Source organism: Trichomycterus rosablanca, chromosome 7 (genome assembly GCF_030014385.1).
Source record: "Trichomycterus rosablanca isolate fTriRos1 chromosome 7, fTriRos1.hap1, whole genome shotgun sequence".
NCBI lineage: Eukaryota > Metazoa > Chordata > Actinopteri > Siluriformes > Trichomycteridae > Trichomycterus > Trichomycterus rosablanca.
The window spans coordinates 37,770,436-37,796,682 of NC_085994.1; the positions used below are offsets into that span (position 1 = coordinate 37,770,436).

Genomic DNA, 26,247 nt, shown 5'->3' on the forward strand with positions numbered 1-26,247 from the left:
TATTGCCAAATTTAAACGGGGCTGCAGTCCATGAGTGGAAACAACTTCTAAAGCTTTAAGCTTTAATACAATTTAATGTTTATAAATATGGCAGGACAAGATTTTTTACAGTCAATTCTAAACAGTAGTAAAGTTGTTTCCACTGCCAGCATGTCTCATTGTACAGTATACACGCTTTGACAAAAAAATGCTAGAGCTGCTAGTTTTGTCCAATAAACAAGAAAGGCTTTTTTTTAAATAAGTTGAATTCTGGTTATATAGGTAATAAGATTAATAGTATTAGTGTCTGAGCTCTCTAAAAATAATTCAAGCAAGGAAGTACACAATATGGCCAAAAGGATTCGGACACCCGACCATTAGCGTGTTGAAAATCAAATTTCAAAAACAAAGGGTATAAAAATAAAGGGACCACTATGGGTGCAATGCAGCAACACAGTCAGGACAAAACGCCAATCCCTCAGCCACCCCCCTTCTCCAGACATAGCCAATCATGTTTGTATGTAGACACACTACTGGTTGATAGCAACACTGGGTATTTCAACTCTGGATCGCTCTTGCCAGTACACCACACAAGCTCACAGCAATCAGGTTTATTACATTTACATTTTCAGTATTTAGCAGACGCTTTTATCCAAAGCGACTTACAGTACTGTGACAGTATGTTATCTTAGCAATTGAGGGTTAAGAGCCTTGCTCAAGGGCCCAACAGTGGCAACAGTGGTGGGGCTTGAACCAGCAACCTTTGGTTGTTAGGTTACTAGCCCAGTACCTTAACCGCTGGGCGATAACTGCCCTGGTAGTTATTAAAACTACTAACAAAACTGCCCTAAAGTCCGAGTGTGTGTGTGTTTGCTCTGTAAAGGACTGGCGACCTGTCTGACGTGTTTCCTCCCTTTTGCCCCATGAATCGGGCCCACTTTGACCCTGACCATGATAAAGCGCTGGTAAAACAGACATTGAATGAATAAATGTGACTAGACCTGTCATAATTATTCCATAACTGCCTGATCCCAAATAACCAAGCTAATCAAAATGATCCTCAGATGACTGCAAGTAATCTTAAGCGTCCAAGATCATACAACATCATGCATTAGTAAACATCCCATTCATTACATTATGGACTAATTATATTAATATTTTTATATCATGTACACTTTATGTTTCAGCTTATATTTGTACACTCTTGCTTAAAAAGCTCTTGAATTGACAGTCAATGCAGCTAAGTAACTTTATTAAGAATACCAGCATCTGTGCTGGTCTGGTCTGCATTACGTTTCTGTCTTTTTTTCTGTATGTGCAAACTTGAAACATTAAGACAGTGCACCCTTCTACTCTAAACGTTAACTCATGTGGTTAATTTAAACAAGGTGCTTATACTCTCCACATGGTTATAATAAAAAAAAGAGTCAACAATTTATTTTTGAATAAAAAAGTTATGCTGCACATGTTGCGTTTATATTAACATATTACTGTTTGTGAGTTTGTAATCAGTGGGGAAGTTTGCTGAGGTCTTCAGCTTCGAAAAAATGCTCTGGTGTTTTTGAACTGACCCTTATCCAAGCTTATTTGGCTCTTTATCTCAATGTGGTTATGATTATGGAAATGGTTTACAATTATAGTGTAACTTCACAGTGTGTCTATGGGAAAGTACCATACAGAAACGTACACTCAGTCCAGTAGTCATTGTGAGCCAATGTTTGATGCTGGCCAAATCTTCCTACACTGTGGAATCATTACACCTTCAAAGGTAAGTGAAAATGCACGACTTGGCTCCGACCTTTCAGCTGATTTGCTGAGATGGCTGTGGGTATGTAGATAGTGCCAGGTTGAAAACTTAATAGTGCTTTGTGACTATGCACTAAGTAATCACGCCAGCTGCAGAACTGAGAACAGTGAGGAAATTATCCTAATTTTGTCCATATGATGATTTTACAAGGCCAGTGATGGCTTAGTGGTGAAGGTACTGGACTAGTAAACAGAAGGTTGCCGGTTCAAGCCCCGCCACCACCAAGTTGCCACTGTTGGGTCCCTGAGCAAGGCCCTTAACCCTCAATTGCTCATCGTGTAAGTCGCTTTGGATAAAAGCGTCTGCTAAATGCTGAAAATGTAATTGTACAGCAAAGGAATTAAAAAAACATCTAAAAAATATTTTTACGTGGTCTATAGAGATTATAGAGAAGTAAAAGCTTAAGTATTAGTTTCTGGATTTATAAGTATTAGTATGTATTAGTTTGTAGTTCTGTGTTTTGTTCACATGGTTTAGTTTGTATATTGCTAATGCAGTATTGATACTTGGCTGTTTTTTGGTCCAACATTATGAATCTGCCTGTAATAACTTTGTCTGCATGGTTTCTGACCCCTGCCCTGAACTATGACTTCGATAATTGTTTTTTTCTTTCCTAATGTCGCAACTGGATTTGACATTAATTGCATTTAAATATTGCACTGACTTATAAACATCTGTATCTGATTTTACAGACGTTATCATCATCCATGTGAACATTAAAAAAAAAATCTTAAATAGCAAGGCAAACTTCACCAATTTCTTTCAAGCAGTAATTTATCGTCACTGGTTAACAGTACATACCACATACTAGCATGTTATTGGAAGAGAAACCTTATGTGGACAGGAGAAATTAGGCCTAAGTCCACAGAGACAGTGACTTAATGGAGGTCTGAACCCAGGTTCCACATAACCACCAAATGAATGGCATTAAGATGCGTGGAGCAGTTTTGCTTTGGTATTATTACTTTAGTGTAGAAACTACTTTGCACATTAACATATTTAAAGCTAATTCAAGCACTCTGATCATACTTCAGCTTACTGTAACCACAGTAGTAAATCCTTAGTGGTACACTTATGAGTTGAAACTTAAAAATCTGAGTCCTAAAGTTTAATTGGTTTTGGCCAGTAAGTCTGGGTCAGATTTACCAGTCAGTCATGGGTATGAATAGTGTACTGTAAACTGTAATTAGCCACATTTGAGGTTTTTAAAGCATGTAAAGTCTGGCCAACACACAGCTCCTGCAATACCCAAACACATCTATTGCTTATGGAGGGTTTTAATCCATGACACAAAGTGGCCCAAAGTTCTAGACCATGTAATGACTGAGGTTTGCTGTCATCAGGGTTAAATTGTGGCTGTGTTCTGGCATCCACAATCATTCCACAGGAATATGTGGGTTAGAGAAAAGTTGTAAGTCGGGGCTGAAAGTGGGACATCGGTCATTTGGATAGAATCAGAATATTTAGTCTAGAGAAGGAAATTAGCGTCTTGTAATATCTTGTTAACTAACTAAGATAATCTACAGCTAACTGATATCCACTGATACTCAGCACACTAAACACTTTCCACTTCCACCCATTATTTTTAAAAAAGTGTATCCTATTGTACATTTTGCTTTGTTAGTGTGAATGTTAGTGCATTTAAACTACTATCACTATTTAAAAATATTGCCAACGTTAATTTCATTTTCATCAACCGCTTGCAGTGACATCTTCAATATAAATTATTTGATCAATTGAAGTGAGTGGTGCCTTTTTAAAGCTGTAAATAATGCATTTGTACATTTGTATAAAAAATGGGTCATTTTTATTCATTTATTTTAGCAAAATCACAGTCTAATGCATGTTACTATAGATCAATAATCCATTTTGATAAAATATCACTGGAAAAAACAGAATAATTGAGGAATTGACACAGGTTTACATTTTTGTCACTAGTGTAACAATTCTGCTTTTTGTCTGCACTAAAAGTACATTTTTTGTAAAATAGCTTAAATGTGAGTCTTTAACTGAACGCCAAAAAGTTTAAATAAATAAATAATACAATAAATGTACATTTAAGACAATGGCAGATATCAATGTAACTAATACACGACACATTAGTATCTGCTCTTGTTAGAAACCCAAACATATGATACTTGAGAACATTATATTTACAAATAATTTTAATTCAAAAGCCAGTCAGTCCACTTATCGACCCATAATGATTTTAGAAAGCTACTGATGTTTACCTGGATGCTTGGACGGTTCAGCGTTGTCACCAAGTACCTGAAGAGATAAAAATAATTAAAAAACAACTTTTAGCACACAATTACACAAAACGAGTATATATAGTGTAAAGAAATAATAAAAATAGCTCTCAGTTAAACTGAGCTGAAGTTCTTACCTTGAGGACGCCGAATAAAGTAGAGAAGTTCAACACTTTGTACAAAAAGTCCATCGTTTATTACTGATGTTTATTTTAACCGTTAAAACCGTTAGAACCGTTAGAATTTAAATATTTGAAACGTCAAACGTGCACGAGCCATCGCGCTGGTAATTGTTTCAACGAACAAAACGCATTTTCTGTGTATAAATCTGTGGTAAAGTAGAAACAATTCAACTATTCAGTACTTTAAAACAAACTAGACAAAATGAGCCTTCAGGAACATTTAAATTCCGCCGTTTGGTCAGTTTTTATCAGGCTTTTCTCGCTCTGACTTCTGTCTCTCAGACACCTCACGTTCCTTTCAGAAGTGAAGCGCTCTAGTGACACGCGCTCACACCGCAGCACGAGAAGCTTGCTAGACTGTGCGTGCGCGTGTGTGTGTGTGTGCGCGCTCACGAGCCCTGGCAGTATTGAAATCAGTACTACGTCATTCTAATTGAATCGAGGCGGGTCAGAACAAAACAAAAGCTTCAGTGATAAATGAACACAGTTTGCACATGTGGAGCTCATATTAACAGTAATTATTACTTACAGCTGAAGCAGGACTCGCAGCAGGCTTGATTTCCATCATTTCTGCAGCTCTTCTTTTTCTGTGACTGAAGGATTGAAACAATTGAAAGGATTGAAGGTTCTTTCACGTTTATGATGTATCAAACATATACCTCAAATCCTTCCTCATCATTAATAACTGCACTGTAGTTATGCAATCAATGTTAAACGTGTGTCCTTGATGTATAATGCTATACTGAGACTTTAATTTCCTTTGGGATCTATCTATCTATCTATCTATCTATCTATCTATCTATCTATCTATCTATCTATCTATCTATCTATCTATGTCTGTCTATCTATCGGTCTGTCTGTCTATCTATCTGTCTCTGTCTGTCTGTCTATCTATCTATCTGTCTCTATCTATCTATCTATCTATCTGTCTCTGTCTATCTATCTATCTGTCTATCTATCTGTCTGTCTGTCTGTCTGTCTGTCTATCTATCTGTCTGTCTGTCTGTCTGTCTATCTATCTGTCTGTCTGTCTATCTGTCTGTGTCTGTCTATCTATCTATCTACCTACCTGTATGTCTATCTATCTATCTATCTATCTATCTATCTATCTATCTATCTATCTATCTATCTATCTATCTATCTATCTATCTATATTGGGTGGCATGGTGGCTAAGTGGGTAGCACTGTCGCCTCACAGCAAGAAGGTCCTGGGTTCGATCCCCAGGTGGGGCGGTCCGGATCCTTTCTGTGTGGAGTTTGCATGTTCTCCACGTGGATTTCCTCCGGGTGCTCCGGTTTCCTCCCACAGTCCAAAGACATGCAAGTGAGGTAAATTGAAGACACTAAATTGTCCATGACTGTGTTTGATATAACCTTGTGAACTGATGAATCTTGTGTAACGAGTAACTACCGTTCCTGTCATGAATGTAACCAAAGTGTAAAACATGATGTTAAAATCCTAACAAACAAACAACAATCTATCTATTTTTATAGGGACAGTGGTAGCTTTGGGCTATCAGCTGAAAGGTTGAGAGTTTGAATCCCAGCTCTGCCATGCAGCCACTGTTGGCCCCAAGAGCAAAGCCCCTAACCCTCTCTGCTCCAGGGGCGCCGTACAATGGCTGACCCTGCGCTCTGACCCCAGCTTCCAAGCTGGGATTTGCGAAGAAAGAATTTAATTGTACTGTACGTCTGTATAAGTAAATATGACAAATAGGCATTTGTCAAGGCATTCTATTCTATTTTATCTGTCCATCCATCCATCCATCCATCCATCTATCTATCTGTACACCAAATATTAGCTTATGGCCTAAAGCCAGCTCCTACAAACCAACCTTTGCACGCCCAATGTTCTTGTCCGTCTGTGGGCACTTGTACCTTGGAAGCTAAAAAAAGGCTAAATGGACAATGTTTTAACTCATTACAACATTATTTGATGGAGTTAAGGTCAAGGCTCTGCGCATGTGACTGAAAAGTCTTCACACCCAACTTTTACGCCACTATGTCTTTACGGACCTCAAGAAAGTCTTTCTTTCTGCTGAGGCATATTATCTATTTATATATTAGCATATGTCATTGATTTTATGTATAAACAATGTTTGTAATTGGTGAGACTGGAACATTTAAGATTTCCCTTAAACACTTTTTATATTTGACTAGACTAGTATTACAGACTAGTAATTGGTATGTTTGCTGGTTCAAGTCTGCCAGGTTGCTACTGTATGGCCCTTTGAGCAAGTTTTTTTAACCTTTAATTGCTTGGATTGTAAACAGTCACAATTGTAAGTCACTTTGAATAAGAAGCATCTACTAAATGCCAGAAATGAACATTTCCATCCATCTTTATTTTTTAATTTAGTCTTTGTTGGTTTTCACACATGTACAGTCCACATATTATTAATAGTGTTAAGATCAGGACTTCAGAAAGTCCATTCCAAAACATCATGAGGTCAGTCTGTTTCAGTACTTTCACAGCCACTTTCGACATGTTTTTGAATCACTGTATGTTGGAACACCCAGTTGTGTCAAAGATTTCACACCCTGGTTGATTGTTTGAAGCTGGGCTTAAGAATTTAGAAGTTAAGGTAATTAACCTTCTTTATTATGCTGTTTACTTTTTGTAATGTACCACTTCCACTAGCAGCAAAACAGCCTGGGAACATAATACAGTAATATTATCATACATATCAGATCATACATACTTCTGGTCACTGTGGCCGAATAACACCACCGTCATTTCATCTAACCAGAAAGCACACATTTAGAAGCGTTTGTAAGCTGCATACTTTAGCCAAAATGTAGCATGTCAGTTGATGAACTGACTGTTCTAAATTGCCCTCAAGTACATGAGTGAATGGCTGAGTTATGAGCTGCAATGGATTGGCATGCTGCAGGATGTATTGCTGTCCCGCACCCAGTGGTGCATTACTCACCATGTATAATAAGATGAAGACGATAATACTCATACACTCACTTATTTACTTACTCACATCAAGGGGCAAACTTGAGATGCCAATTCACCATCTGAATGCTTTTGGAAACAAAGAGAAAGCAAGCAATGATCCAAAGACCCAGGTCAAACTCAGGTCCCTAAAGGACACTTGTTGTAATGCAGCACCCAATGTAGTAGCTGTCCCAATGTGCTTACCAGTTACTTAAGATTGATTATTTGAAAATGCATTACTTCACCAACATCAATTTACAGATTCCAACTATTAAAAGTGAATAACACTGTGTGGTGAAATAATTAAACGGTCTGAATTTATCACTCAATGATCAGTTTAAAAAAGGGTTCATAAAAGTACATTTAAACAGATCTTCACTTAGGTTTCATCTGCCTATACGTGTCCAAACGTTTTACCCTAATGCAAAACTTAAAACTCTAACCCTGATATCCAAAAATGTTTGGCTTTTTCAGCTTTTCAAATCATGGCCACATTTTGTTTTTCTTTATGGGTATTTGTCAAACATACACACAAAATTAATACTGTCATGTATTTCTACAATGAGACATGTGGTGCCCATATGTGCAACCACCCAGCTACCCACACACACACACACACCCACAAATGAAAACACACACATTATACACACTTTCACACACACATGCAAACACACACAGGCACATCCACAGACTCATTACACACACCCACACACATGTACAAACACACATGTACACACACACACACACACACACACATAAACACACATACAACAACAGCAATAGAGACAGAAATGTGGACAAGGCTTCAGTCTAGAGCAGTGCAACAGACATTCATGCATTTACTCACTTACTCGAACCTTAAAGCATTTTAGAGACCATTTAGTGTATTTTCATACATAAAGCATGAGATTCAATTTAAAGGCTGCTAATGGAATCTTTCATATTTTGGCAGAATGCTTTGTCATTGTTGCTTTTTAAACACAAGCCAAGCCAGAGTAACAATCTTAGTAACTAAAGCTCTTGTCGATTCTAAAAAATGAACCGTCTTTCAGAATGACTTAGATCTTTTCCACTTGCCATCTGGATCCAAACTGAATATGTTTATATGCTACAGATCATGGTAGGATGTTTATTACTTTATTGCATTGGGATTGCAGTTCACCTGTCTGGAAGCATCTGCACTTGTTTATTTAAGGTTTCTATTTGATCATTATTTAGTAGTATTTATGCATTCATTTATTTTTAATAATGGCCTTATACTGGTCAAAGTCACAGCAGGTCTGGTTCAACAAGACAGGAATACACACTGAAAAGGGTGTCCATAAGTTGCAGGACATCACAATCAGTACCCTACCCTTAAACTGGCTTGTCTTTGCCCCCCAAAGACAAGCCAGTTTAAGGGTAGGGTACTGATTGTGATGCCCTGGAACTTATGGACACCCTTTCCAGTGTGTATTCCTGTCTTGTATGGAAGGAAACTGAATCATCTATAGGACACATTAAGTTCAAGAATATTCTGAACTCCTCAAAGTCAGTGATTGTTATTATTATTACTATTTAATAACAATAATTATTACTACTACAGATAATAATAATGAATATGCAGAGATACATAGGTTTGATACCTTTTTTCATTTAATCTGTGTTATAGGTTTGTTAAAATCTTGCAGAAGGTGGATTAAATGCTCTACATGTATCCCTAGTGTTTGATGTAAATTGTTCTAGGGTGTAGGCTTAGTAAGAAGTGTTTTTGGCATTTCTAATGCTTGCTGATGAGAAGTACTGCACTTTACATTCATCCCGCACCCTCGGTGCTCCCTTGCTTGATTTAAGAGCCGTTATGGCCATCTAGTGGTGATCCAAAGTCCTCTTTCATCATCTTCTACAGCCACAGTCTATTTACTGCTGATGCACAACAGAGGAGCCTTTATGTCTGTTAGAAACCACCAGTGTACCATCACTGTGTACAAAATATCAAATTTATTCGGATTATAAAAGTTCTGCACATGCACACCCACACAATGTTAAATATCCATCAACATGGGCTTGTTTCTCGTCCACAAAGCTAGCACACAGTTGCAGACCATACAACGTTATGATTTGAAGACACTATGAGGAACAGCTTCAGATTATAAAGTTTAATGTACAAAAAAGGCAGTCTGAAAAGTAAGTATAAACATTTTAAAAGAATGTACAAATGGACAAGGTACAAAAAGAGCAGCAAGTCACTCACTCAAATGACATGTAAAAGCAATAAAATTATATAACAAGTATTCTGATGACATAAACATCTATTATTTGGCTGAAAATTGTACAAGATATACAGAATGTTTCCGTACATTCTTTTTTGGCAGTCTCAGTCCAAACTGTGTTTCAAGGATGTGCAAATTGAAGGGAGAATAAGACAGAAAAACAATACAGGCAAAAAGTTAGAGAAGACACTGGAAATACAGTAGAAGCTCCAGACCAGTTCATCACTTATCACATCCTCACACTCTTAACTGTCTTAAATTTGCTTACCATTCAATAGAAATGTTCAGTATAGAGGATATTACTAATAAAATAAAAATATTAAGTAGAATTATTAATGTACCCAATTGTGAGGTTTGCATAAAGCAGCACAAAACACAATAAACAACCACAGTAAATACAACCATAGTAAATCTCACCCATCTGACCAGACACAAAATAAACAGTTGTGCATTTATAAGGCAAACATCAGGAGGCTGACGCCCACTAGGAATTTCATGACCACCTAAAACTGGTAAAAGAGTCAAAAGTGGCGAGGTGGGTTAGTGTTTTTTTAAATAATCCATCCACAAATATAAATATATATATATCTGTATATCTATCTGTGGATATCTATGTCTATATATCTGTGGAATATCTATGTCTATATATCTGTGGAATATCTATATCTATATATCTGTGGAATATACGTATCTGTTCATAAATATATACTAATTTGTTAAATCTTGCTCTGCCATTTGTGCCAAACATATATTACTCTGTGCTGATTTCAGTTTAAAAGGCCTGTTTGGGATTTTTCTTAATATTAGAAAATATATGGATTGCTTGAGCTTTGAAATAAAGTTCCTTAAACCACTTGCAGAAAGCAGATAAAACCTGAACAAACTGGACCAATGACATCACTGTGCCTGTAACAAGCAGAAATACTACATCATTATATCATTACAAGTACATCACGGGCCTCTTTTATTTAACTGTATTCCCATTTTATTCTCCTTTTTTAAGAATTTGAGTCAGAGGCTGTATGTTACCGACACATTGTCACAAGTCCCGTTTGTTCAAAGCTCTGGCATATTTTAATATAAAAAGTGCCAAATATATTTGATTTGTCACCACTATACTAATATAAATGTATGTAAAAATAACGTTATATTTAACACCTGACACTAAGCTTGTTAGACATTTATTTCAAAATAAGCAATAGAATTTACAATAAATAATCTTACCCCAAATTTAGGCTATTGTTAGACATGTATTTTGTTTTGCACTTGGATTCACCAGTTGCATAATTTCAGTCAGAAATGGAGTTCTGGAGCCATAGAAATGACTTTACAGCTTCGTTCATCTAGTAAATGCTAACAAATTCTCAACTTTGTTTTTACAAAAATAAAATGATCAATACATATAGATTATTTTCTTTTATATAACATCATAATTTTGCTCAATAATCGAAAATCGTTAAGTGTGAATAATATGCAGTAACAATTAATAGCTATACCATCTAAATAACATCCAGTTTTTTTCTTACCACTGGGTTTACACTCCTACATGAATTCACCTCAATACCTTTTGTAATCTTTGTTATAGATAACAGTGTTATACAGATCAGAATCACATCAAAAGTCACTTTGAACGTATTTAGATTAGTTTAGGAGGCGAAATTAATGGGGTTTTAGCGAGTGATGATTTAGGCGTGCAGATTTCACAATGCTAAATATAAATATTAAAGATATTTCTCATGAATAAATGTTTTAATAAATCAAAGACAGAGCAAAAGGAATTTCTATTACAACACTCGTAAATTTAGGATTTCTTCACATTGCAAAAACAGGGAGAGTAAAATTTTAACTAGGTTAATTCAGTGGTACAAACGCTTTGCTCGTGGTCATGAAAGCCCTGATTCCCACTCTTTTATTTTCCTCATTACCATTTCTATTTTAAATGCATAAACAGAAATAGAGAAAATAAAAAACATTGAACATCTTCCAGCTTTTATAGTGACTACAGTTTACTTCCCTTAATTCACAGAACCAAGTTTTCACCAGTTTCTTCTCTCTGGATAGAAAAGAAATCCTTGCTTCTTAGATTAGACTTAGAGCCGTTGCAGGGTGGGACTTCCTGACCCCTGGGTGGTGGGGCCAAAGCCCTGGAGATGGGACAGTTCAGGAAAAACATTTGTTTTTAGTCCTTACAGAACATCCAACCCTTCATTTCCACCAAGTCTTTTTGTCCCAGCAGGGTTACTGTACAGTACACATAATGAACAGGTCACACCGGACAAGTCATGTTTAATACAGGATCCAAAAGGGTGAACTTGTGTTGTGTATCAGGTCCCTTTCTTTCCTGATTACAAAAACACACCTATGATGCACACTAAAAATATAGAAAATATCCTGGCTACTATAAAACATGATTAAAGCGGCTCTGCCGCCGGGTTCAGTGCGGTATGCTGTAGATTAATGCACTGACATATACTGTACATACCACATTATAATAGATTCTGTTTGATACTGCGTTTAGAGTAGACACAGTGTCTGTATAATAATATTCAACATATCTGGAACTCAATGACGCCTTCAGCTAAAAAACAAATCTGTATATTCTAAACTATATGGCCAAAAGTATTTGGACACCTGATCATTCTGAGTCACACAAAGTCCATTAGGCTGAGAGTGTGAAAGCAGTTTGCAAAATGCTAAACTGGAGACTGTAAGCTTTCATTAACTGTCAGCTACACTAACCCCTATGTATTATATACTAGTACTAAATCAAATGTCTTGGCCAATTGAATAGTATTACAATAAAGGGTTAATGATTTAATAAAGAAAAAAATATAACTTGAATTTACCAGTCTCTGATGTGATCTATCACCTTTCCACATGGTAACCTCCCCAAGGGACCTGAAGCCAAATCAGAGCTGTTTTAAACACACTTATTTAACAAATGTCAAGCTCTTATGTAACTTCGCACTATCAGTATCTAATTCTAATGATACAAATCTAATCTACAGGGTTGAAATGATGTCTTCAGGTATGTTTGACATTCTTTCGAGAAACCACGCACCCAGACATGCTACAAGAACACTCAGAGACTGCAGCATACCAACGAAATTAAAAAGTTTTATACATTTTAATCAGGTGCTCAGCTTCTCGAGGGAAAGGGAGGGCTGGAGTCTACTGGGGCATCCACGCTGCTGCACATGGGGTCGTAGAGGGAGGAGGGGTAGAAGGGAGCTCAAACTCGGACCTCTGCTGCCTTACAGCGCCCGTGAAGCTTGAGCCATGAGTCACAGCAGGAGTCAATGAGACGGACAATGTCATCTACAGACACCACCGACGGGAACCGACTGAGGATACCAGCTCGACCAGTCTAATGCAGGTTTCTGATGGTGGCACATCAGACCATTAACTGATATCTTTTACTGGAGAATCAGTATATAATCACAGTTATCTGCAGGCAAGGGGGTCAGAAATGCTTATGAGACCAGTAAGTCTGTGTTTAAGACTGCTTTTTGCGAGGTGGATAAATCCACTAGCTAAGATGTCTATGACATGTGGATTATGTACCTGGGCTACCAAGCTACTAATACAATGTCTACTGAGCAAAGATGAAGTACTAATTTGTAGCCCAGGTTTATAATCTGCTGTTAAGTTTTTTTTTTGTTTTTTTTTCAATTTCCCCCCAATTTTCTCACGAATTTAGTCGTATCCAATTACCCTGATTGCATTACACTTTCTCTGTACCAATACTACCCTCCACTGCTGACTGAGAAGCGCCGCAACTGACACACACCCCATCCAAGATGTGTGCAGAAGCCGACTGCATTTTTTCACCTGCACAAGGCGAGTTCATATGTGGACCAGCTTTGTGTACGGAGAGCCACACCCTGTCCACATTATTCCTCGACTCTGTGCAGGCGCCATCAATCAGCCAGCAGAGGTTGTAGCTGCATCAGTTAAGAGGAACCCTGGTCTGGTCATCCCACCCTGTGTGAACAACAGCCAATTGTTGATCATGTAGCCGCCAGGCCCAGCCGGATGGCAGAGCTGAGATTCAAAACGATGTGTGCAATGTTAAGTATTTAATGTTGTTTCAGACACATTATCAAATCTTTGTGAATCGAACATTATTTAAGCTTAATGTGGCTTAGAGATGGACTTACGTTAGCAAACGTGTCTAATCTACATTTGTGGTCAAAGAGAATTTAATTTAGCATGTGTGTGAACCCCTTGCAGGCATGTGTAGGCATTTCTATGCAGACCAGGTGATGACAGTATAAGGAACCATGTGACCTGCATTAGACGTGGACAGAGTAAGCGTGGTATCATCAGCTGCTCACTTACGTGAGATGTACCGAGCCATTACGGAGTGAAATGAACGCTCTTCTTCTGCTGTGCCAAGCAGGTGGAGGAGAAAGAAATAAAAAAAGTGCATGATGCAATGCATCTCAACAGCGCATACAATGAACATGAGAAAAGCTCACCAGAAAAGTGAACCACAGCAAAATCTGAACAGTTGGCTGAGCACGAGGGTGATCTTTCATTTTTTTTACGGCCCACAACAAAAAAATCTACATTACTCATGAATCTAGGAATAAAATCACTCTTCTGTCAGCTTACAAGTGTTTAATGAATGTCTGCAAGCTCGGACGTCTTAAATATCAGCAATATACAAAAGACAAATTACTTTGGAAACATACAAAATGTTTTTTTTCTGACTTTCTGTCTGAATCTTTTGCATAATATAAAAATGTATGGAGAAAGTCGAGCATTTCGGACAAAGGGGGCATGCATTTCTACATGACATCTCTCTGTACATCAAAACTATTGCCTCTATTAGAAAGTAGTTTTCAGATCACACTCATTCATAAATCCTCTTTTATAATAATCAAGAAATATAATTAAGACTCTGTGCTGCTTTATCCCTCTATTTACAAATAATAATAATAATAATATTATAATCATGAACATTGCGAAGTCATTCTGTACATTTTCTTACATTTTGCTTTATAAAGACCATTTAATTTTCATAACACATATTTTCTTTCCCCAAGTATTTTATACACGTTTTGACATAATGAGTGGCACATCTTGATAACAAGCAGTTTTAGTATCTGCTTTATCTTCATTATTTCTTTATTACACCAAAAAAAAAAAAAAAAAAAAAAAAAAACAGCCGCCACGCAACACAAAACACAGACGAACAGGAGAGGAGGAAAAACCGAGTGCCGACAGGAGAGTTAAAATAAAGAGATAGAGCAAGTGTATGAATGAACGAAGGGGCTAGTGCTGTGAAACAGGGTGTACCCTTTTGCTCTTGGTCCTGCTCGGATGCTCCTGCGGTTCGGAGAGAAAAACCTCCACGTCGTCAGGCACTTCTTCCAGAAAGTTGGAGGGCACCAGGCCTCTGTGCCCATTCAGCTCCCCCTGTGAGACAACAAGCAAAAGCATGTGTGGTGTTATATAAACAGTACACTACGTCTTTGGTTAGATGATTGACGGACAGGACCAGGCCAAACAGTGTGAGCTTACAGTGCTGGTGTGACAGAAAAGTGAAGCTTTATTTTATTTCATTTGTGAAAGGGACAGGTCTGTTAAACATGGACAAACTGCATCAGAACTGGTAACTAGTTCTATTACTAACTAGTAGCTTCCTGTCAGGAACATACATGACTTTATAGAGTAGTTACCAAGCACCCAAAAAGTTCCTCAGCCACAGAACACAGTGAGTCTTAAAGAAAACTGCATTTTCTCCCATTTTCTCCCAATTTAGCATAGTCAATTTGTCTTCCGCTGCTGGGGGATCCACTCACGCCTCCTCCGACCTGCATGCAGCCCTCAGCGGAACCCCTGTTCACCCATGCACTCTGCACAGGCACCTCTCTATCTGCTAATCAGGGTCCTTACACAGCGTTTGAAGACACCACCCACATGGTCCGGTCATCCCGCCCTAGCAGAAACATGTCTGCTGCAGGCACTGCCAATTATGCCTGCTAGATGGCGCCCAGCCGACCTGTGGCAATGTCGAGTTTCGAACCGAGAAGTTCAGAATCTCGACTGGTGTGCTAGTGGAATATCCCGCTGCGCCACCTGGGCGCTTCATCATCATGACTTTTACACCCTGCTTCACTGATCAATGGAAAAAATTTAAGGTGGTCTGATAAGTCAATTCATCTGCACATGTTTTCTTTATTTATTTGGAATTATTCCATCTTTATCTCTGAGGTGGGCGGCACAGTGGCTCAGTGGGTAGCACTGTCGCCTCACACCAAGAGTTTGCATGTTCTCCCCGTGTCTGCGTGGGTTTCCTCCGGGAGCTCCGGTTTCCTCCAACAGTCCAAAGACGTGCAAGTGAGTTGATGCAAGCAGTACATGAGAATAGAAATACTCACCAGGTGTTCAATAAATATCACATAGAACTGTGCTTACATAGTAAAATCCATCTTCATCAATCTCTTCAAACACTGCTATCACATCTCCGGCACAGAAGGTCAGCTCAGTCTGAGGAGGAAAACAACAAATTAGAAGCCATGTGGAGAGTCAGATTAAGTTTATTAACCACAAAGACCTTTACATTAGTGTTAAACTCATCTCTACAAAAGGCACCAATCACTCTGAAGGTGAATCTACACAAGCAATCAGTAACTAAAGTGTAAAGAAAATAAGGATTCACCCAACCATGGACTGCTTCAACAAATATGCACAATGTGTTGAGCATAATTCAATTTTGATGGCAGGATGCTGCAAGCGTAACATCTGGTGTGCTACAAATATTCCTGTGCAGTTTCTACATCCATCAGGTGTCTGCATGTGTAACTGCACTTCATAATCGAGTTCTAGCTTGTTTATGCAGAACAAGAACAGCAGGTACATCGTTTAGTCATCTCAGCTGTCTCTGGTGCTGTAGAATATTGGGAGATTTAGAAAACTGAACTTTTTCTTCCTACTTTATTTATTTATTAGGATTTTAACGTCATATTTTACACACTTTGGTTACATTGATACCACTTACATAAGATTCATCAGTACAAGTCTTTAATGTTCCTCAGCCACAAAATAAACACAGAACATGGTGAGTCTCAAAGAAAACTCATCATCATGCCTTTTTTTTCTATTTTATTTATGCATTTTCTCCCAATTTAGCGTAGTCAATTTGTCCTCCGCTGCTGGGAAATCCACTCACGCCTCCTCCGACCCGTGTGCAGCCCTTAGCGGAACCCTTTTTCACCCATGCAATCTGCACAGGTGCCTCTCTATGTGCCAATCAGGGCCCTTACACAGCGTTTGAAAACCACACCCACATGGTCCTGTCATCCCGCCATAGCAGAAACATGTCTGCTGCAGGCACTGCCAATTGTGCCTGCTAGATGGCGCCCAGCCGACCTGTGGCAATGTCGAGTTTCGAACCGAGGAGTTCAGAATCTCTGCACTGGTGTGCTGGCGGAATATCCCGCTGTGCCACCTGGGTGCTTCTTTATCATGACTTTTACACCCTGCTTCAAGTCTTTAATGTCAAACAGTCATGGACAATTTTGTATCTCCAATTCACCTCACTTGCACATCTTTGGACTGTGGGAGGAAACCCGAGCTCCCAGAGGAAACCCACACAGACACGGGGAGGACATGCAAACTCCACACAGAAAGGACCGGACCTCTTCACCTGGGGATCGAACCCAGGACCTTCTTGCTGTAAGGCGACAGTGCTCTGCCTTTTTCTTCATAATAAACCTCTCAGCATTATCGTTCAGGCTGCTGCTGATCAGCCTGGTGACTGAGTATGTACATTGTGGGTCATTTTGTTACCTCCACATCCACGTTGGGAGAGCTCTCTCTGGGGTCGTAATCATACAGAGCCACCATCCGACGTGTGGACATCGGGTGTCGTCCACTTCTCCTGTTCCTCTCTAAGATCAAATACACAGAGGGTTTGTTTGGTTTAGGGTTTGATTTTGTGCTGTTTTGTCATTTCCGAGTGAAAGGTAAAGGTGGATGAAGTGAAGCACATCAAACTAGCATGAGAAACAGAATAAAAATGACAGTGCTAGGAGCACACACCACATCCCATGTTCCTACAACACAGCATGCAGGAGCAGTAATGCAGATTTACATTACAACACAACACACAGCACAGAGAAACTGTGCCATTCAGTCAAAGCATGATTCAATGAAACTTTAATAATTCAAATAATGTTAAAGGTGGCCGCTCAGGTGGCGCAGCGGTAAAGTACGCTAGCGCACCAGAGTTGGGTTTCTAGATGCATCATATCGAAACTCAGCTCTACCTTTCCGACTGGGTTGGGCGGCAGTATGAACAACGTTTGGCTGTTGTTCACGGGCTTAGAGGTAGAGTCGGAGCGTAGGTCCTCATAACTGGTACAACTGCGGCCCCTGCTGGTTGACTGACGGCGCCTGCACAGGGCTGAGGAATAACATTGAGGGGGGTGTGACCCTCCGTGCGCAGTGTCTCTCGGTGTATGAACTCGGCTCGTGCAGGTGAAAAATGCAGACTGTACTGATTGCGTGCCGGAGGGGGCGCAAGTCAGTTGAGTGGCGTCCCCTGTCAGCGGCAAAAGGGTCGAATCAGTATAGAGGACACAATCAGGGTAATTGGACACGATTAGAATGGGGATAAAAGTTGGGGGAAAAAAGTGGGAAAAAATAAATAATTAAAAAAAAAAAAAAAAAAGAGTTAAAGGTGTGAACTCCTCGGTTCGAAACTCTGTGTTTCCAGCGGTTGGCTGGGCGCCATCTGGCAGGCATAATTGGCAGTGCCTGCAGAAGATACAAATTGGCCACCGTATCTGCAGGGTGGGGGCCAGACTATGTGTGGGTGGGTGGGTGGAACTTCATACGCTGTGTAAGGACCCTGATTGGCAGAAGAGACGCCTTTGCAGAATGCAGGGGCGAGAAGAGGAGGGCTGTACACGTGTCGGAAGAGGCGTGTACAGCGACGTGCTCTCCTGGGATGCAATCTGGTATCTCTCAGCAGCGGAAGACAAAATTGAGTCACTAAATCGATAAAAATCGAGAAAATGAGTTAAAGGTGATTTATTTTTTATTATTTTCCCCCAATTTCCTCCCAATCTAATCAGATCCAATCACCTGATTGCATTACGCTTCCTCTCTACTGATGCTGATCCCCACTTCTGACCGAGGAGAGCCGTGACTGACACACGCCCCCTCCGACACGTGTGCAGTACAGACCTGCACGAGGCGAATTCAAATGTGGATCAGCTTTGTGTACGAATTATAAATCCCCTGCTGCTTGCACACTGATCAAAAAGAGCCGAATCACCAAACGCCCCCTCCGGCATGTGTCCAGTATGTGTGAGGGTGTACCGCAAAGCAAAACGGGTCCTGAGGACCTGAGTATGGATATGTGTGTGACCCACGGCATTCCAGACCAGGATGAGAAGAGGTTAGTCAAAGAGGAATGAGTAGGTGAATGAAAAGATGAGTAGGTGAAGATCCATCCTTTTGTAAAATCTTTAAATAAAACAGACAGTGATTGTGGTATTGTAGCATGAGTACATGGAAAAGAAAAGACAGCTCAGAAAGAGAACAAACCTCTTTTGGATTTTCGAGCCCTGCGGTTTAGCATTCGCCCGTCCATGAACCGATCATAGTTCACTTAGACACCGTGGAGAAACAGAAAAAAGGGTAGAGAGAAACAGAAGGTATGAACATGCATGGCAAGCACAGAAGAGCTCAGTACTTTCACACCAAACCAATGAGATTCAGACTCCAATCATCCCAGAACAGCAGGAAGCAGGGGGACGTACAGAGAGGGAAAGAAAAACTGAGAAAAGCTGAGAAAAGGCTGAAACGTCCCTAACAGAGTGAATCATGGTAACTGGAAACGTACCTATTCTTTCAACAGGTGTGTTGAGTGGCAGGAAGCCCTGTTTGATAAGTTGGTCCATCATGTCGTTGTCCTCTGTCTCCACCTCAGAAATCATGTTACAGGGGATGAGACCTCTCCGTCCACGTATCTCCGCTCTGTAGAAACCGTCCGTGTCCTTTTCTCCAAACACCTGTAAATACAGCAGAATGTAAGACACAACAACTTACACACACACACAAAATAAAACCCCCATGTTACGCCATGTGGTTGCTCCTTATAGGGTTCTATGTGCACAGGTGCTTGTTCATATAGCTGCTCCAGTATTTAGTGGTCGCCACAGAGAATCATTCTGGTCTGCATTCCTGATATGGCACAGCAGTCGCCCGACCAGTTGATAGCACCACTAAGATTCAAACCCCCTATCTCAGTAGTAGTGGGCTGTATTTTACCACTGCACCATCCTAACTGAGAGAAATACCCTCATTAAAATTACTTAAGTACAGTCAGGATGTTCTCGTACATTGTTACACCCTTGGTTTTCAGTCCATAAATTGCTTGGTATGAATATATTTGGGGTGGCACGGTGGCTCTGTGGGTAGCACTGTCGCCTCACAGCAAGATGGTCCTGGGTTCGATCCCCAGGTGGAGCAGTCCAGGTCCTTTCTGTGTAGAGTTTGCATGCTCTCCCCATGCCAAAGATGTTCAAGTGAGGTAAATTGGAGATACCAAATTGCCTATGACTGTGTTTGACATTATAAACTTGTGAACTGATGAACCTTGTGTAATGAGTAACTACCGTTTCTGTTATGAATGTAACCAAAGTGTAAACCATGACGTTAAAATCCTAATAAATGAATATATTTGTACTTTATACAATTCTTACAGATATTAACATTGAGGCGAAACGTACTGAGGCTTAATGTGATGTCTACACACAGCCTATGTCTAAATACAATAGACAGAATTAGGGAGTATTTGTGTGTAAACTCTCTTACTGTAAGTACACATAAAGGAGGTTTTACATTGACACTAAAGTGAAATATCACTATCAGACAGATAAAGCTTCAAGCTAACCTTTATGATCTGTCCCTCTTTAAAGGGAAGTTCTTCCACTGCAGCGTCAGGGTTGGGTGACATGGACTGCGGCTCATAATCAAACAGCGCTACAAAAACCCGGGTCAGGATATCTGGATCCATCTCCTCATAGTAGTCTGGAGAGCGTTTGCCCCGTCCACCATAACCATCTAACAAATAAACAGACACAAAGCTACTGCTACTCTTAAAGCCTGAATAAAAGCTACAATCATACATGTGGGTAAACATTTATTTCATTTATTTTACCTGTAACACACTGCAAAACTCTATTTAAATTATTTAAAATGAAAGTTGAAATAATCCAGAGTGACATAACTATATAAAGAAGAGACAAAATATGATTTGAGGCCAAATATGAAACCTAACTGAAGCAGGGTGCGCATAAGAAAAAAGACACACACACACACACACACACACACACAAGGCTGAATGTACAAAGGCGAGAATGCACAGTGTGAAAAGCTGCAGATTCATAGCATTCAGCAGTAGATGTGATTTAAAATGTCCTTCTAACTGCACTTCTTTTAAGAAATATTCAATTCAGGCTTAGCAAAAAAATAAGCAATCTTTTTTGTTTCAATTCATTCTGATTGATCGATTTATCATGGCCACGGTTGTGGCATGTACTGGGCGTACAGTGGGAACACCCTGAACAGGGCACCAATCCATCACAGGGTTTATGTCTATATTTACTCTATATTAAAAACATAAAAACACATAAAGAGACATAAAAAGCAGTTTTAAAAACCAGACGTACTAAATTCTTATTAATAAATTATCTGGTGTGTGCATAAATCAAATATAAGACCAAAAAACCTTAACCACTTAAACATTTGTTTTGTGGGATAAACAGTGACCTGGCAACCGGTCCCAACAACATAGGTGAAGATAATGTTTTGGAAGGCAGAACAAATGATGCACAAATCTGGCTGCCAAAAATTAAACAAACAATAAATCAAACTAAATATTTTAAATAAGGTGAACCTCAGAAATATCCACTCTTCAAATTATGAAGGTGAGAAGTGCAGTTTGCAGGTTGCCATGTACATAAAAGATAAACGCCACCTTTAGGCTCATGCTCCAGTTTAATAAATAAAATGTGAGGTTTTTGACTCAAAACTGGCTAATTGCACCTTACCCACAGTGTCATTAATGCCAAGCATTAATGCGTGACCAGTCCTAAGGCACACAGAAACTAATACAGAACTGAAACTGAAAGTCCCTTAAGCTAAATAAGAATTAATAACCAAGTCGATGAGTTACAGTTTACAAAAAATGACTCGTTTTGCATCTTTATTAAAAGAAAAGGGATGGTGGAGGTTCAACACTGCTGAACAGAAGAACAGAGATCAAAAACAATCCACACCACCACCACCATGTATTATTAAAATAATCAGATAAATTAAAATGTACTAAATATTCAGCTTTATTTCAAATGATTTCAAATCAGCCAAAGCCTGCTTGATGTTTTATCCTGGCAACTACATTTTTCATCTAAGTGAACGATGAAAAAATTTAATAATTAAATTTAATCTGCTATAAATTGATCTGTTGAACTATTTCATGATTTTTTAATTAAGCTTTGCAATATGGCAGGTAGGGCGGCACGGTGGCTCAGTGGGTAGCACTGTTGCCTCACAGGGTTTCCTCCGGGAGCTCCGGTTTCCTCCCACAGTCCGAAAACATGCAGCCAGGCTAATTGGAGACACCTATAGGTGAATGTGTGTGTGTCTGCCCTGTGATGGACTGGCGCCCCGTCCAGGGTGTTACTGTGTGCCATTGAAAAGCTGGGATAGGCTCCAGTACCCCCCTGCGACCTTAATTGGATAAGCGGTTAAGAAAGTGAGTGAGTGAGAGAATATGGCAGGTGAACAGCGACTAATTTAGTGAGTTCTTGCTGAGTATCTTCACAGCATGGACACAGTGGGTAATAATGCCATGTGAGAGCTAAAACCAAAAAAGTTTAGGATTACACGGCAGATAAAACAGAGGAGAAGCTTCACAAACTGTAGGGAATGAGAAAAATTATCTGGGTTCAGAAATAAACGAGTCATGCAAACTACAGACTGTTTTAGAAGTGAGTAAACTCCCCACTCTGAGGTCTTTTATCTGATCGGGCATTTTTAATCCATTTTATTTTAGCTGTTGAAACTTCTCACTGTTCATATAAAACGATAATCTTATGATATTAAAGGTCAGAAAAAGGTGTTCATACAGTATCAGCACACAGTCGAAGAGCAGAAGAGACAAGACGGTTCAGAAAGGCTTCTTTTAGACAGTGCAGACAACAGGATGGAGAGAAGGAGTAGAGGAAGGGAGTGAGGGAAGGCTGCAAGCACTGTTTGGGGTTTTAAAGACCATACAGGTGGACACAGGAACGGCAGAACATTCACACCTCGCCACACTATTCTGACCGCCAGCACTTAGCGCACAGAAACATTCATTATGAGCTGCTGCATAATTTAAGACCAAGGCTAATACAGAAAACATCCTTTGATTTCTTCGTCGACTCCCGCTGTTCCCTCTTCCACTGCACGTACCATATCGCTGCTCTGATCGCTGGGGGGCCCATTTCCTGCCGTGCGCTACACTGCCATAGTAAACATCGTCCTTGACAGGTGAGAAGTTCCCCTCACTCCCTTCACTGTTATTCTCCATTGTGATTTCTATGGAAACACCAATCACAGCGTTACAGCCACGCCCCTTTCCCACCTCATGCCCACAACTGCATGTCATGAAGTACATGGAAGCAAAGTGGAGATTAGGATCAGTTCATATTGCACATTAGCATTATGAGCTGAATGTAAGTTCTGACTGATTCTCCCAACTTTTTCTTTTATTGGAACTAAAAACAAGCAACAAGAACAAAAAAACATTAACAATAAATATGGTTTAGTAAAGAAATAGTTGAGGCAAAAATAAAATGTACACAGTTTTCCCCTCAAACACAATGTAGATGATCTGCTCGGACATTCAAGTGTTCAGATTTGCTTCTTTATTTTTGCACTGAAGCTACAACACAACTTAATATAAAATAAGGAACACGTAAAGGCTAGTATTATAAAGAGAGCTGAGGTTTAGCGTCAGGGAAAATGACGTTGAATGTTTAGGCCCTCATTTATTATTTTTTCTCTTCCTTCCACCCAATCCAGTTGTGTCTTTCCCATCGCTGCCCCCACCTGCACACCTGATCGAGGAGGGCCGTGTCACAAGACTGCAGTATCCCATGTGGAGGGCTATGTACTGCCATCTGTTATAAGCAGCCCCCTGTGTAGGAACCCTGCTTTGAACATTGTTCCTCCCCCATACATACACGCAACCAATCACATGTCTGTGTAGGCATCCGGCCGGTTGATAGCAAAGCTGGGATTCAAGATTGAGCGTGTTAGACAGCTGCACCAACCAAGCGCTTCTTTCTTTTGACATCATGTCTACATGGCCACCATGACAGGACACCAGAGCTGTAATGTCTGTGATCAATTCTGAGTTCTGATTTCCTCATCTTAGACAGATGTTTCTGTGAATCTAATCATCACTTAGTCAGGTATCACTCAGACTCAGTTAGAAGGTCTGGTTCAAAGTTTTTACACTACAAATCATTTAAATAATACACCTAGTATCAAATTTGTAAATTATTTTACATCACGCAAAATAATTGGATGAAGACGCGAACCAACCATGTTTGACTGGCTAGTTTGTCTCTGATCAACAAAGAAGAGAGTACTGACATCCCTGCAACCTGGAGAACAGGGCCTATTACGCTCTCCTAAACTTCAGTTCACAAATGGTTTATGTTCAAAACTTGAATAATAGGGCAACATTTTTCAGCTAAGCCACTCAGGAGGCGTTAAAACAATTTATTTGTAGGTGAGTGTGCAATTTTTTAAAGCCTGCAGTGTGCACAAGGCTAAACTGGCTGCTTTAAGCTATTCATGGCTTCAGTACAAGACAAGAGAAGCAGTGTTTAATGTTCACACACCAAAAATATCTTGGCTGATTGACTACATTAGGGGTGAGGAGTAACTTGTGAACATTTTGGCAGAACTATCCTTTATAGACTCCACAGTTCATGTCAGAGATGACATGCCATGTTACAGTGGTATAAGGAGGGGACAAAACACAACAATAAAGGTCTCGAGAGAGAGGAAACGATGTGACTTTACTAACCAATAGAAGGAACCATCATTGGTCTTCTATGTGGGGGAGGACAGCCGTGACTTGTCCTATGGCCAGATGGGTCCAGTCGGTCCGAGCGGCCCCTGGACGAGGAGTTCCCTAAAAGCTTTAAACGTAGACAAAGCATTAAGTTTTAGACATAAGCACCAGCAGCAGGGTAAACCTTAATAATGCAGTAATGTTATGCATGATTGTCTTTATAGTCTCGCTAGTGACTGAGAAAACAAGGAGGATGAACTCATCAAAACACTGAACAAAAATGATCAAAACAAGCCCCAACAACAACATGGGTAAACTTTCAAATCAGAATGTTTAGCTAAAGACCATTTGGGTTTTTGTTCTGTACTTTTCTGTAGCTTGGTTTAAATAATGAGAGAAAGAGTGGAGGATAAAGACCTGAAAATTGACAAATAAAAATCTATTGTTCCAATATGTGAATGTTGTATTTGAAGTGGACATTAAAGAGTGTATAATAATAGCTACTGGTGAACTGTGAGCTACAGGAACAACTGAAGGAACCTAAAAGCTTTGATTTGAGATGCTCCTCACAACCCATAGGAACAAGAAACACTCAAAAATGGCCTTTAGGTAACTGAAAAAATCTACACATTCATAAAAGAAAATCACTTTACATTCTAGCAATAACATAATTAACATCACATAATACAAGAAGCAAAATAGTGAAGAAAAAAACAATACTAATAAACCAGCGGTATTCAAACTCCCATAAACCCACCCAAAATATTTATTTGTCTTTTCACCTTCTACCATTTCAATCAAATCCTTAAACTCTTCTACAAAGAGTCCATGTTTCATCTTTTTAATTTATTGGGCTTCAAACTATCAGTCAAAAAAATGACAGAATTCACTGGTTGACGGTAACTGATACACATTCAGAGTCATAAACCTGTCATGTCTTCTTGTCTTGATTGTTTTGTCCCTGAACTTAATTATACACTATATGGCCAAAAGTATGTGGTCAAATGTAGTTGTTTCTGACACATTCCTTGCTAACGGGGGTATAAAATATATGAGATAAATGATATTTCATCATTGTAGCAACATTTTGGGGAATTCTCTTTTCTCTATTAGGATAATTATGTCCCTGAGCACAAAGCAAGCTCCATAAAGACATGGTTTGACTAGTTGTGTGCAAAGAAGCTCCAGTTCCAACAACATGGGTAAACTTCCAAATCAGAAAGTTTAGCTAAAGACCATTTGGGTTTTTGTTTTGTCATTTTCTGTAGCTTGGTTTAAATAATCAGGGAAAGAATACAAGATAAAGACCTGAAAATCTATTGGTTTAATAAGTGAATGCTATTATATTTAAAGTGGACATTAAAGAGTGTATAATAAAAGCTGCTGGTGAACTGTGAGCTATGAGCTCTCCAAACTGTTGCTACACAGGGCCCTGGTCTCAACCCAACTCAACACTTTTGGGATAAATTAAACGTGAATTGTGAGCCAGACCTTCTCCAACCTTCTCTGACCTCACTGACTCTATAGACTGAATGGGCACAAACACACCCAAAATTCTTGTAGTAAGGCTCCCAGAAAAGTGGGTGATATTAAAGCCACAAAGGAAAGAGGAGCAATTTAATATAAAGGCCCATGGTTTTGGTATGTGATGTCCAACAAGGTCATGTGTTTCAGTACTTTTGTCCATATAGTGTATTTTATTTTTCATTTCAATTTCATGTTTTACCATCATTTTATCCTTGT

At 39.4% G+C, this 26,247-nt stretch overlaps 2 protein-coding genes across 8 annotated transcripts in view; both read right to left on the reverse strand.

The window, feature by feature from the left end:
- The window catches only part of adgrd1 (adhesion G protein-coupled receptor D1), a 66,319-nt gene extending 61,972 nt beyond the window's left edge, over positions 1 to 4,347 (reverse strand). For both annotated transcript variants that reach the window (XM_062999388.1, XM_062999387.1), the window contains exons 1-2: positions 4,173 to 4,347; positions 4,018 to 4,054 (exon numbers count right to left, since the gene is read on the reverse strand). In XM_062999388.1, the coding sequence (XP_062855458.1) occupies positions 4,018 to 4,054; positions 4,173 to 4,226 (91 nt within the window). In that variant the 5' untranslated portion in view covers positions 4,227 to 4,347. The remainder of the gene's footprint in view (positions 1 to 4,017; positions 4,055 to 4,172) is intronic.
- Positions 4,348 to 14,053: 9,706 nt separating this feature from the next.
- rimbp2b (RIMS binding protein 2b) overlaps positions 14,054 to 26,247 on the reverse strand; it is a 99,160-nt gene continuing 86,966 nt past the window's right edge. For 3 of the 6 annotated variants that reach the window (XM_062999391.1, XM_062999390.1, XM_062999389.1), the window contains 8 exons: positions 24,517 to 24,631; positions 22,890 to 23,015; positions 20,329 to 20,498; positions 19,276 to 19,444; positions 18,978 to 19,040; positions 17,214 to 17,314; positions 15,840 to 15,911; positions 14,054 to 14,837 (listed from right to left, as the gene is read on the reverse strand). In XM_062999391.1, coding sequence (XP_062855461.1) covers positions 14,694 to 14,837; positions 15,840 to 15,911; positions 17,214 to 17,314; positions 18,978 to 19,040; positions 19,276 to 19,444; positions 20,329 to 20,498; positions 22,890 to 23,015; positions 24,517 to 24,631 — 960 coding nt within the window. In that variant the 3' untranslated portion in view covers positions 14,054 to 14,693. The remainder of the gene's footprint in view (positions 14,838 to 15,839; positions 15,912 to 17,213; positions 17,315 to 18,977; positions 19,041 to 19,275; positions 19,445 to 20,328; positions 20,499 to 22,889; positions 23,016 to 24,516; positions 24,632 to 26,247) is intronic. The other 3 variants (XM_062999392.1, XM_062999394.1, XM_062999393.1) reach the window with 1 other exon arrangement.